The 13,441-nt window shown below is 54.9% G+C and overlaps 1 protein-coding gene across 1 annotated transcript; it reads left to right on the top strand.

The window, feature by feature from the left end:
• Nucleotides 1–1,854: 1,854 nt before the first annotated feature.
• On the top strand, nt 1,855–12,071 carry TACR2 (tachykinin receptor 2). The gene is made up of 5 exons (XM_012762658.3): nt 1,855–2,618; nt 3,390–3,584; nt 7,535–7,688; nt 9,363–9,559; nt 11,487–12,071. Exons 1-5 carry the CDS (start codon nt 2,227–2,229, stop codon nt 11,743–11,745), a joined length of 1,197 nt encoding a protein of 398 aa, XP_012618112.1. The 5' UTR covers nt 1,855–2,226; the 3' UTR covers nt 11,746–12,071.
• Nucleotides 12,072–13,441: the final 1,370 nt, after the last annotated feature.

The raw sequence follows: 13,441 nt of genomic DNA, 5'->3' as shown, positions 1-13,441 counted from the left end.
AAACAAGCCCCAAAGTCCTGCTGCTGCTGCTGCTGCTGCTGCTGCCACCACTGAGTGATCAAAGACAGAGACCCTTCAGCAAGGGACCAAAGTCCAAACAGACGATGGTGGCCTGCTCCAGAGAGGACAAGGTCTCTGCCCCATGGCTGGGCCAGGGCTGGAGCCAGCTCTGTCCGGAGCTGGCTCTGGGGCGGGGCGAGAGTCCCAGGGCCCCCCAGTACATGCACCCACAGCAGGGTCAGGGGCCCGGGAAGCACCCCCTTTCCAAGGGCAAGGGCGGGATTCCCACTAGACCTAGCACGTCAGCGCAGCAGGGACTCCACACAATAGATATAATTTCAATATTGATCATTGATGAACTTAGCCAGAAGTTCATGATCAGAAAACCTAGAAAGAAGCTCCTTTGATTTCAGGATACATTTAAGTTTCCTGAATTACAGTTTAGCATTGTTTTGATTTGGGATTCCGCAGGCAGCATACTCTTTTCAACACTGGAAACCTTTAAAGGTCTTTCCCAGCTCGGCCAAGGAGGCCGGAGGCCACGTGGGGGGAAATGACGCGTGGGGGGAGAAGCCGCAGGGCGGCTGGCGGGAGGGGGCGCAGCCGTGAGAAAGCCAGGCTGCGCCAGGCAGAAACTTGGGGCCAGGAGGCCACTGTGCGGGGCTTCCTGGTGCCCTGCCTTCAGGGCACACACACCAACAGGTGTGCACAGGCTCACGCGTGGCTGTGAGCTTGCACACATCAGCCACACACACACACACACACAGTCCCTCGGAAACACCATCACAGCTGCACACACGTGCACGCCGTCCATGACCAAGAGCAGGTCTATCTTTGGGCAAAGCCGGAACAGCTTCTTAGGGGTTAAAACTCCAGCCTTGCTGGGGTTCACAGAAGAGGCAGCAAAACCTCTTCTGGGAGGCCGAGATGGGAGGATTGCTTGAGGCCAGGAGTTTGAGACCAGCCTCAGCAACATAGTGAGACTCCTGTCTCTACAAAAAAATTAAAAAATTAGCTGGGTGTGATATTGCATGCCTGTTAGTCCCAGATACTCGGGAGGCTGAGGCAGGAGGATCACGTGAGCCCAAGGGTTGGAGGTTGCAGTGAGCTATGATGATGCCACTGCACTCCAGCCTGGGCAAAAGAGCGAGCCCTTTCTCAATCAAAAAAAAAAAAAATTCTCTGGGTTCTGTCTTCTCTCTCCTACAGAGCCCTGAGCTGTTTATGGGGGGGTCCTCCCTTGGGGCCACAAATCCTGGCATGGCTTTTATATGCCAACCCCTGTGCTAAATACATGCACATTATCTCATTTTAAACTCACAGATGTTCTGTGAGATGCACACTGTTTCTGCCCTGTATTTTTGAGATGGGGGAGCCAGAGCTCAGAAAGGTTAATTTGCCTGCAGTCACCGAGCCAAGCTCAAACTCAGTCTGAGCTCGGAATCACTGTTTAGACTTTGCTCCTGCCCCGGGCTGAAAGTAAACACCCGCCAAAGACTGTGCCCTGCGGCGTGCCAGCCCCACTCCCCTGGTCTCTCCCTGCCGCAGTGCCAGTCCTAAATCTTTCGGGAGATGAGGCCGAGCCATCCACGCAGGGGGAGGGACAAGGGCGGGAGCCTAAGCCCCTCCTCGGGAGTGGGCAGCACCTCTGCCAAGGCCCTCGCCTGCCCTGCACGGAGAGCAGCGGGGAAGCAGCCGCCCAGAGCTGGCAGCTGGCAGAGTCGTGAGCACGTCGTGGCCCCCAGCCCCGCGCCACAAATCCTGGAGAGACAGCTGCTGCGCAGTCGACTCCCGCTGCACGCTCCTCTGATCCGGAATGTTTCCTGAGTTGCATTAGGAGGGACCTGGGTTCGAGTCCTGACATGTCACCAACTTACTGAGTGACCTGGGCCGGTGGCGTCCCCTCTTGCAGTCTTGCATCTCTTCAGGGAAGGGGTTGAACCGATGATTTAGGAGGACGTTTCCTGCTCCGACACTGTGATCTGAGTTCTAGATTTCCACGTGACATTCGGGAAGCCTGGCTGGGACGAGGGAATCTGAAATGACAATGGCTCTGGACTGGGCTTTCTGCTCAACCCAGCTCACCCCCCTTGAGCCGTAGCGCGGCCCAGCCCCCTGAACCGCCTCGCTTCGCATCTGCTGCCCCGACTCCCACCCGCTCGCACCGGAGGGGCTTCTCTCCTATAGCAAGCCGGGGGGAGCCTTGTCCTGGACCCAGAGGGAGCCATGGGGGACTGTGCCATTGTGACCGACACCAACAGCTCGTCTGGCCTGGACAGCAACACCACCGGCATCACATCCTTCTCCATGCCCGGCTGGCAGCTGGCACTGTGGGCCACAGCCTACCTGGCCCTGGTGCTGGTGGCCGTGACGGGCAATGCCACGGTCATCTGGATCATCCTGGCCCATCGGAGGATGCGCACGGTCACCAACTACTTCATCGTCAACCTGGCTCTGGCCGACCTGTGCATGGCCGCCTTCAACGCTGCCTTCAACTTCGTCTACGCCAGCCACAACATCTGGTACTTCGGCCGCGCCTTCTGCTACTTCCAGAACCTCTTCCCCATCACCGCCATGTTCGTCAGCATCTACTCCATGACTGCCATCGCCGCTGACAGGCAGGAGGGGCCTCGGGGGAGCTCGGGTGGGGGCGGGGGCCCTCTCGCTTTGCCGGGGCTCAGAAGGGGCTGGTGATGTGCCCGTGGTTGCACAGCAAGTTAGGGTAGAACCCAGGGAATAGCCTCCCGGGCCTGGCCAGGATCCAGAACTATGTATCTGGAGGACAAGGGGTCCGTGGAACCCAACGAAGAGGGCAGAGTTAAGGTTAGACCCAAGGAAAGACTTTGCACTAGACGGGTGGTTCAAGGCTGTAAAAGAAGAGTGGGTGTGTTTTGGGACCTTCTGGAGTTGATCTTTGTTTTGAGGTCTTTTTTTCACTACCAGGAGATCTCTTATATTGCTTCCCTATTCCAGAGAGATTATAAGAGGGGAGAATTTTAATATTGCGTGCAGTTACCATCTAATTATGGTAGGGCCGCTTATTTTCTCACTGCTTGGAGCTGAGCTTCAGGCTAACGTCAGACACTCGGTCCTGGCCCCGAGATGGACTTCCGTGTGGCCATCCGAGAGCATTCCATGCCCAGAGGGAGGTGGTGGGCTGAGGTGCCGGGCTGGGCTCTGGGGTTCTAGCGTGCTGTGTGGCTGCAGGCTCGCCAGCCCAGCTGGCTCTCTGCAGGCCAGGCCCGAGCGGGACTCCGACATCTGCAGACACCAGCAGCAGGGCGGGGAAGGGGCCAGAGTGTGGGCCTGGGGCTGGGGGGCTGTTGGATGGGTGGGGGTGGCTGGCTGATGGGAGGGTGCCTGCCACTCACGCCACCCTCTGCTCACAGGTACATGGCCATCGTCCACCCCTTCCGGCCACGGCTCTCAGCCTCCAGCACCAAAGCGGTTATTGCTGGCATCTGGCTGGTGGCCCTGGCCCTCGCCTTCCCCCAGTGCTTCTACTCCACCATCACCATGGACCAGGGAGCCACCAAGTGTGTGGTGGCCTGGCCCGAAGACAGCGGGGGCAAGACGCTCCTCCTGTGAGTCCTCTGGGGGCATGTGTGTGCACACTTTCATGTCCATGCATGTGTGTTGTGTGTGCACAGTGTCTGTGAGTGTGCATGGATTCTGTGAGTACACCTATATAGTAAAAGTAACACTAAGTGTGGGCCTGTTCTAAGCACCTTACATAATTCTAACAATATGGGGTGTGTATTAATATTATTCCCATTTTTCAGATGGAAAGATTGAGGCACAGGTAGTAAGTGTCTAGAGCAAGGATTCAAATCCAGGCAGTCCTCTTCAAAGTCCAATGTTCTAACTCTGCTACTTAAATAAGGATACGTGTATCCTTTTTTTTTTTTTTTGAGACAGAGTCTCACTTTGTTGCCCAGGCTAGAGTGAATGCCGTGGCATCAGCCTCGCTCACAGCAACCTCAATTTCCTGGGCTCAAGCAATCCTCTGCCTCAGTCTCCCGAGTAGCTGGGACTACAGGCATGCGCCACCATGCCTGGCTTATTTTTTGTATATATATTTATAGTTGGTCAATGAATTTCTTTCTATTTTTAGTAGAGACGGGGTCTTGCTCAGGCTGGTTTCAAACTCCTGACCTCGAGCAATCCGCCCGCCTCGGCCTCCCAGAGTGCTAGGATTACAGGCGTGAGCCACCACGCTGTACCCACTTATGTCTGTGTGTGCAGTGCAAGTATGTGTACTTGTAGACATGTGTGTGCGCACAGGCATGTGTCGGAATGTGTGCATAGGCGTGTGTTTGGGGAGGGCTCTCTATATGATTAGCCCACAAAGGGTGAGGGTATTGAGGCAGAAATGGCCCAAGGACGTTTTCAGGAGGCTGCCTGGTGTCTGCTTCATGCTGAGGCAGCACCACAGGCTGAGGGCAGGGGTGGAAGGACTCGGGCATAGCCCAGCCACTCTGTGACCTGGGGCAAGTCCTTTCTCCATCCCAGGCTTCCATGTCTAAGGTTCTCCCGGTGTGGCTTTGTGATGTCCCAGCAGTGCCCCGCTGGTTAGTAGAGGATAAAGAACGGACTGAGGTTTTGGAGTCCATAGCCAGTTTCGAGTCTTGTCCTGGCCCTTCCTGGCTGGGGTACCCTCATGCTCCCCTATGTCTAAAGTGGGGATTTGTAACTGTACCTTGCTAACGGGCTGCTGTGAGCACAAACAAGATGACGCACGTGGAGCCCTCGGCATCACACCCAGCACGGAAGTGGTGCCCAGGACGTGGCAGTTTAAATAGGAGACACACGAAAACAAACCTGGAGGTGGCAGATCAGTCCGACAAAGTCACAGCTGCCCCACGTGGGAGGATGTGCACGCTTCAAGAGGAGGGCTGCTAGGTAACCATGGCAACACAGCCACCACTAGCCTCCTTTAACATCCCTCCCCCAACGCCCTCCCCTACCTGGTCTTCACCTGTCCCGAGCGCCTGCCAGGTGAGGGCCGCTCTTGCTCTCATGGCCTTCAGTGCTAGAGGAGGTGCCATTCGGCTGAGAAACCTGTTCCCAGGGGCTAAGTCTCAAGGACAGGCCCCACCCAGGGTCTCTGCCCTCCCCCTCCCCACACCTAAGGTGGTATCCATGCAGGGATGCGCCCGCCTTTCTGGCGCAGGGAAGTGTGGGGAGCAGAACATTTGGGAACTGGCCACTGGGGGGCGGTGTTTCTCCACCTTAACACAGGAGGGCTTCCGCCCGCTCTCGGGGACTGGAATTCCAAACCCGATTCAGGCAACAGGAGAAGATAGGAGGGCAGGGAAAGCCATACTTGATGCTACTTCGATGTTCTTAAAGGACTAGGGCATTTGTGGAAAGCCTGGTTTCATGCATGAGAACGTGTCGTCGCTTTTCCTAGGTGGGGAAGCATCTACCCTGGATTTAAACTGGGGGCTCCATCCTCACAGGCTCGCGTCCTGTGTGTGTACAGGAATCTGATGAGATCAAAGATGTCCTCTCCAGGAACATGGACACGTACCCCCAAGATCAAAATACAAAAAAGACAGTCCCGGCTGCTAGGGGCAGTGTCCCTGATTTTGGCAGGGTCTAGAAGGTGAACCCCCAAAACTCCTCGGCTCTCCCTCTGGGTGGGGACCTAGCCCAGGGTGAATTCTTGTTCTGCACAATGGCCCTGGGAATGAGGCCACAGAGAAGTGCTGCTCATACTAAGGAAGGATTTAGAGATTACCTCCTCCTTTTACAGATGGAGAGACTGAGGCTCAAGGAGAGATCTGACTTGCCCAAGATAATGCTTTAAATTAGAAGCAGGACAAGAGCCCTGTTCTGACTCCCACAGCTCTGACTTTCAGTGAATGGAAAATTGGGTCTTGATTAAATCTGTAGACTGTTTTTCATATGACACAGATTTCCCGTGCCTCGGTCTCCCCATCTGGACGCTGAGACAGGTGGCCTGATTGATCCTCAAGGTCTTTGTGGTTCAGACACCCTGTAAGGTGACAGGCACCTGGCACTCACTGCCCCTCCTCCGCACTTATCTGCTCCACTCTAGGGCTCTCCTCTCCACCTAGATCCTACGTGAGACTCAGGGAGCCTAGGAGCCCCTAAACCTTTTATAATTGTCACATTTGCCAAAAGCACAGCAGTGGACTTCCGGACACAGCGCTTTAGGAGAGGGATTTACTGGAGCCACTTGCTCCTCTCCCTCGGGGAAGTGGCACACCTTGAAAAGTGCCCAGCGAGGCGACCAATGGGAGGTGGCAGGGGAGGGGACCCGGGAACACCTCAGCGGTCCTAGTAAGAAAAAGGTGACACGACAGCCAGGGGCCTCAGGCCCATTCACGGGATGCTCCAAGGGCTCCCACTGCTGCCCTGCCTGGGAGTGAGTGCCCAGCCTGCAGCTCATCAGAGAGGATGCAGCCGCGTCCGTCGGGACCAGAGGCGTGGGGCCTGGGGAGGACACAGCTCCTTTACGCTGTCTTTCCAAAAGGAAACGAAAAGCCCCAACCCAACCCAGTGTCCTCCTGGGGACTGGGTAAGAAGTCATGCAATGGGATTCCAGACCGTTTGCTCGAAGGTTTATGAAAGAGCATTTGCTGGCACGAATGATGTTCCCAGCCAAACACGGATTAGCAGGAAGCGGATGGCACAATCGCATGCACAATATGGCGCGTTTCCACTGCCCCCTTCCTTGATAAGGATGTTGGCACAGGATTGAGCCTTATTAACTGCAATCATTCTGTCTACCCATCCAGACACACACAGATTATATATAGAATCCAATAGATCTGTACACATACACACACCTATATACAAACACACACATACCTATGCAGTAGGATCTGTTCCAAGACCCCCAGAGGATGCCCGAAACTTCTGACAGTACTGAACCCTGTATATACATTTCCCCCTATATGCTCACACCAAAGATAAAGTTTACTTTATGAATTAGGCACAGTGAGAGGTTAACAACAATAACTACTAATAATAAAACAATTGTAACAATATGCTGTAATATAGTTATGTGCACGTGGTGTCTCTCTCAGAGTATCTTATGTACTGTCCTCACCCATTTTGGAAACAGTTGACCTTGGGTAACTGAAAGGGGGGGGAATGAAACCCGAATAAGGGGTGACCAGTGTTCTACATAATTCTGGAAGAAAATATGCCAAACTGTTAATAGTGGTGGGAGTGGGATAAGTAATTTTGTTTCCTTCTTTTTGCTTAATGGCATTTTAAATTTTAAACAAATGTATTGCTTGGTTAACTTTTTTACTTCCAATTTATTTCTTGTTTTTGGCACATGTCTAACACATGGAAAGATGCGGGTCTCGTGCTGGCGTCCTGCTCGCAGGGGAAGCCCTCTTTCCGCACACATGCTGGCCAGTGTTGCCTTTATTTTCCTTCGCATCAAACCAAGGCCTTGGGAGGTGGGCCAGGGCGGGCCCGCAGGGGGCGGCTCCAGGGACATCGGAGTCGCCCGCAGGCCGCCCACTGCGCAGGCCCCTGGCTCTCCCTCCAGGTACCACCTCGTGGTGATCGCCCTCATCTACTTCGTGCCCCTCGTGGTGATGTTCGTCGCCTACAGCATCATCGGCCTCACGCTCTGGAGGCACGCAGTGCCGGGACACCAGGCCCACGGAGCCAACCTGCGCCACCTGCAGGCCAAGAAGAAGGTGGGCGCCGGGGGCGGGGCGGGGCGGGGCGGGGCGGGGCCGGCCCCGGAGATTCTGGGGAACTTGCCCTTGTGCCAAGCCTGGGGCCAGAGTCTGATCGCTTTCCTTCCAGCAGGTGGGTTTGTTTTGGGTCTTTGGCCAAATACAAAGTTAAAGGAACTTCCTAGAATGTCAGGGGAATTGAGGACTCTTAAGGCCCCACAAAATTTCAGATACCTCCAAGAATCTTAGAATGATAAAATACTAAAATCTTAAGACTTTTTAAAGAATCAAAATGTTGAGGCCAGGTGCGGTGGTGGCTCACCCCTGTAATCCTAGCACTTTGGGAGGCCGAGGTGGGAGGATTGCTTGAGGTCAGGAGTTCAAGACCAGCCTGAGCAAGAGCAAGACCCCTGTCTGTACTAAAAATAGAAAAAATTAGCCAGACAACTAAAAATAGAAAAAAATTAGGCAGGCACGGTGGCACATGCCTGTAGCCCCAGCTACTCGAGAAGCTGAGGCAGAAGGATCACTTGAGCCCAGCAGTTTGAGGTTGCTGTGAGCTAGGCTGCCGCCACGGCACATAGGCCGGGCAACAGAGGGAGACTCTGTCTCAAATATATATATATATATGTTGAATTTAAGAAGCCCCACAGAACTATAACCCAGATAGAATCACAGGACAGTCCTCAAATGCTGGAACTACAGACCTCAGACATCATGGAGACCAGATTGTAATCCAGCTTCATCAAGTCCATCTCCAATTTCTCCCCAAAGTGCCAGTAACTCCTTTCTCCCCACTGTCCAGGCACCCCCTTCCCCCTCCAGGGTCCCCAACATAGCGTCCTGTGCTCCAGACCTATACCCTGCCCCAGGCAAGGCTTTCCCTTGCCCAGGCCCTGCTGCCAGGCAACCAGGGGCGACAATGGGTTGATCCATCTTGTAATGTAGCCAGGCCAGTCCCAGCTTCTTACCTGGTAGTAGGCACTTTTCACAGGACAGTTCAAGGGAGGTAGCTGGACATGGGACACCATCTGAGTGTCCCCCCTCATGGAGAGCTGGTGTCCACATGCCATCCCTGGCCTGCCCTTCATCTGCTCCACACCAGGGCTCTCCACCCAGGTCCTTACAGGAGGATCAGGGTGTGTAGGAGCCCCCAACCCCTTTGTGACTGGCACGCTGGGCAGTGCAGGAACGTGCCTGCAGAGGACAGCTGTGAGGGTGTGGAGCTGGCCCTGGGCAGAGGCTGTGGTCCCTGGTTGGAGCTCCACTGCCCATGGATAGAAGGGCTGTGACAGACACAGATCCCAGAGAGAGGAGGCCTGGGAACCCATAGTGGGCACAGGGCTCCCCTAAGGACAGGGTTAGGAGTAAGAGTTCCACCCCTCTCCAGGCAGTGAGAGCCGCTGTGAATAAAGGGATCCGAGTCACCTTTTGGGGGAGGTGGCCATTGAGCTGGGCTTCGAGGAGCAAGGACTTCAAAGGAAGGACAGCAGTGTGGGCAGGGGGACCTAGCAAAGGCCCTGGAGGCGGGGGGCTCAGGAACCCCCAGGGAACAGGTGCTCCAGGGCACTGGGGCAGGAGGAGGAGGGGTCTGACCACCCAGGCTGGCGCCGAGGGTGCCCTGCGCCCATACCCGAGGGTTGGGGCTTGGGGTTCAGGTGCTGAGCAGTGACTTGAACCCCTCTGGACCAGTTTGTGAAGACCATGGTGCTGGTGGTGGTGACATTCGCCGTCTGCTGGCTGCCCTACCACCTCTACTTCATCCTGGGCAGCTTCCAAAAGGACATCTACTGCCACAAGTTCATCCAGCAGGTCTACCTGGCACTCTTCTGGCTGGCCATGAGCTCCACCATGTACAACCCCATCATCTACTGCTGCCTCAACCGCAGGTGAGGCCCCTCCCAAGCCCTCCCCTGCCCCGGGCCCCCTACGAGCTCCGCTGTGCTGCCTGAGCCTGTGTCACTGCCCCTCCCTGGCCAGGAATGCCGTCACATGGTCAGCCCACAGCACTGTCCTCCCTCCAGCCTGGGCCTATCTGCTCCCCAAAACCTTGCTTCATGACCCAGGCCATAGCTCTCATCATCTGTCTGCTCCTGCTGGCTCTTCTGGGGTCTACATCTGGGACAAGAAGAGGGGAAGGCCAGCGAGATGCAGGGAAGGGGAGAGTCAGAGAGAGGCCGCAGGGCAGACAGGGAAGAAGGAAAGAGCCAGGCAAAGGAGGGAGGGTCTGACCTCTGTCCTAGTACTTTTACGAGCTTCCTACTGAGGACTTCCCTAGGCAGGAGAAGCACCCTCTAGGGGGCTGGGGCCAGCCCTGGGTGGGGCAGGTTGCTCCCTGGGAGGATCACAGTGTTTCCTGTCCTCGAGAGGCTTCCAGGGCAGCTGGGAAGTGACTTTGGCAGAGACAGTCCAGGAGGAGGGGCAGGATCTCACTCCTCCCTCTGACCTCATCTGGTTTCCTTGGGCCTTGTACTTCTGTGCATCAGGGAGGGCCAGCAAGAAGTGCAGTGGAGGCCGGGCGCGGTGGCTCACGCCTGTAATCCTAGCACTCTGGGAGGGCAAGGTGGGAGGATTGCTCAAAGTCAGGAGTTCAAAACCAGCCTAAGCAAGAGCAAGACCCCGTCTCTACTTAAAATAGAAAGAAATTCATTGGCCAACTAAAAACATATATTAAAAAAATTAGCTGGGCACGGTGGCACATGCCTGTAGTCCCGGCTACTCGGGAGGCTGAGGCAGAAGGATTGCTTGAGTCCAGGAGCTGGGCCATGTCAGGCAGGCGGAAGCCCGGAGATGGCTTCTGGGAGGCTACTGCAGTAATCCCAGGGAGAGAGGGTGGTTTAGACCGTGGTCAGAGTCTGCATACAGCTAAAGCAGAGCCAACAGAATTTGCTGGAGGGGAGGCAGCTTGTGAGAGGAAGTCAAGGATGACTCCCAAGACCCTGTTGCTGGGGCACTTGGAAGGAAGGCCCTGTCAGCTGTCCGGAGCTGAGACGGGAAGACTGCAGGGGAGGGGCCGTGCTGGCTGGGGGAGGGGAGGGTGACTGGGAGCTTGGGTTGGGACAAGTTGAGTGTGGGCTTAAGGCGCAGAGGCCACTCACTGAAGCCACAAACACAAACTTGCTGGGCCACACCATGGAGTCCTGGGGAGCTACAAGACAAGACTCCAAAGTAAGGTGGGCTCTTCTGGAACATGGAACCTTGCACCGCCCAGGAAGAGACAATATGGTCCTTTTCCCTGCTGTCAGTTTGCAAAGGGTCTCATTTCGTCTCTGAGCAGCCAGTGTTCTTTCCGCCAACCCATTTCCTCCACTCGCCCTGTCTGCTGCCTCTTCACTCCGGTCCACTCACAGACCTTCAGTGCTGCCATGAGAGGCTGTCCATTTTATACGCAAACGCACCAAAACTTGGTAGCTCCGTACGCGAGTTCTCTTTCAGAGCAGTTTCCTTGGGGCAGCATCCTTCTTCCGCCCACCCTGCCGAAGCCCCAGTGTTTTCAAACAGCCTCCTCCTTGAGTCCTCCTCTAGAAGCCAGTTAACAAGTCAAACAAGAAAATCTGCTGTTTCTTTATAATTCCACTTGGTTTCTTTTTTAAAAATAAATAATAACAAATAGTCTAATTCAATTGAATCACCCACTTCAGAATATTTTTGCCGTTTCCCAAAATCAAAATCGCTAAAGAATGCACCTCTCCAGAGCCCCTGAGCCGTGGTGGGCTCTGCAAAGTGGGGTGGGACAATTCGGAGATGGTGTCCTGGGGGGAGGGGAGCAGCCGCTGGACTCTGACGCCCTTGCTCAAGGTGACCCTCCATCCCCAGGTTCCGCTCTGGATTCCGGCTTGCCTTCCGTTGCTGCCCCTGGGTCACGCCCACAGAGGAGGACAAGCTGGAGCTGACTCACATTCCGTCCCTCTCCGCCAGGGTCAACAGGTGTCACACCAAAGAGACTCTGTTCATGGCTGGGGATGTGGCCCCCTCCGAGGCTACCAACGAGGAGGCTGGGGGTCCCCAAGACGGGATGCTGCTGTGGTCTGGATACGGTTGGTCTGTCCCCACCAAAACTTATGTTGACACTTGATTCTCCCATGTGGCAGCATCGGGAGGTGGGACCCAGTGGGAGGCGTCCGGGTCAGGGGGGCAGATCCCCCATGGATAGATTAGTACCCTTCAGCGTTCTTTCACTCTGGTGGGAACAGATTCGTTCCCAAAATAGCAGGTTGTTACAAAAGAGCCTGGCTTCCTCAGTTTCCTTCTCTCACTTCCTCTCTCACCATGGGATCTCTTTGCACAACCCACTCCCCTTCCGGTGGAAGCAGCCTGGGGCCCTCCCCAGATGCAGCTGCCCAATCCTGGATTTTCCAGCCAGAATCGTGAGCCAAATAAACCTCTTTTCTTTGTACACTACCCAGTACCCTGTTGTAGCAACACCAGAGGGACTAAGACAGGTGACGGCTGAACCCTGACACCCTGTGTCTGGCTGCAGGATGAGGCTCAGCACCCTTTGAGAAGTAGCCCAAGAGTATCAGATCTGAAAGGGTGTGGCCTATGCCCCATCCTTCCATACACCAATGGAAAAACCAAGATGGGGCCAGGAACTCAACAAAGAATGCTGGCTACGACAGGACTCAAGCCGCCCGTCTCAGGGAGCACTTTGAGGCGTCCGACAAGAGTCAGAACAGACAGCATGAGCCAATATTTATCTAACCTAGGAGCTGCATGTTCAAACGCCTTCCTGGGGGCATACAACTTCCAATGAGTACACTGGATCCAGTATAAAAAAAGACTGCAAATGTGATGACAGCAGGCAACTGACTTCTAGTCTCAGTGTTGAGGTGCCAGGGAATGGTGGGGGCTGTGGCAACCCGAGTGGACAGGCATCCAAAGGGGACAGCAGCTTCTCAGCTCTGGACACATGCTGCCACGTGGTAATGGCAGCCCGTTGTCGCCAGATATAAATCTTTCAAGAGAAGCTGGTAATCCAAATTTGTGAGACCTCCAGATCTGTGACATTTGGCTCACATTTTTGCAAATTTTGGGTAAGCTGAACAAAACATACCTGTGGGCAGCATGAAACCATGGCACTGACTCATTATCAGGCAAAAGACAATGAAAGCAGCTTTTTTGTTTCACAAAGCCCAACAGCTGTGAGTCATCCCAGAGCTTCTCTGCCTCAATATCTAAGAAGTCAGATGCAGCCCAGTGCAGATGGTGACTAAGAGTCAAAAGTCAGCTGTATGTCCTCAGCCAAGTCACTCTGACCCTCAGCATCTTCTTCAGCCCAATGGCGAAACTCAATTCACAGGGATGCTGGCAAGATCATGGCAGTGATGTCTTCAAACCAGCAGGCCAGACCAGATTAAGTGCTCACTGAATGACAGCCGTGACTTTCATTACTGCCACACCGGCTATTTTACACAGAAGCCACCTACAAAACAGCAATGCAGCTCCTGCCCTCACTTCTGCAACAAGAAGCTGGTGGGCAGAGAACGCTTTCTTTCCAACTCCCAGAAAACTCCAGGCCTGGCCCAGTCCTCGCCAAGGGTGCACCTCTCCCTGTCCGCCGACTCGCCCTCCACGCCTCAGCGCCCCTCCAGAACCACGTAACACGGTCTACACACATCGAAAAGTTTGGTGTCTGTGTTCTCCACAAACACCACTGTGCCAGACACCAGCAGCACCATGCCCCACATAAAGGGACTCTGATCTCACCCATCCAAGTGGGCAGGCCTGGGGGGAGCCACTTAGAGCTGCAGTCATGCCTTGGGACATCTCGG

Source organism: Microcebus murinus, chromosome 14 (assembly GCF_040939455.1).
Source record: "Microcebus murinus isolate Inina chromosome 14, M.murinus_Inina_mat1.0, whole genome shotgun sequence".
Taxonomy (NCBI): Eukaryota; Metazoa; Chordata; class Mammalia; order Primates; family Cheirogaleidae; genus Microcebus; species Microcebus murinus.
Note: the sequence above shows the minus strand (reverse complement) of the source record. Positions and strands in the feature narration are given on the sequence as shown.

Coding starts and splice junctions, on each gene's coding strand:
- TACR2 (XM_012762658.3), top strand. CDS start 2,227: ATGGGGGACTGTGCCATTGTGACCGACACCAACAGCTCGTCTGGCCTG. Junction 3,585..7,534: donor GGGGGCAAGACGCTCCTCCT/GTGAGTCCTCTG, acceptor CTCTCCCTCCAG/GTACCACCTCGTGGTGATCG. Junction 7,689..9,362: donor ACCTGCAGGCCAAGAAGAAG/GTGGGCGCCGGG, acceptor CCTCTGGACCAG/TTTGTGAAGACCATGGTGCT.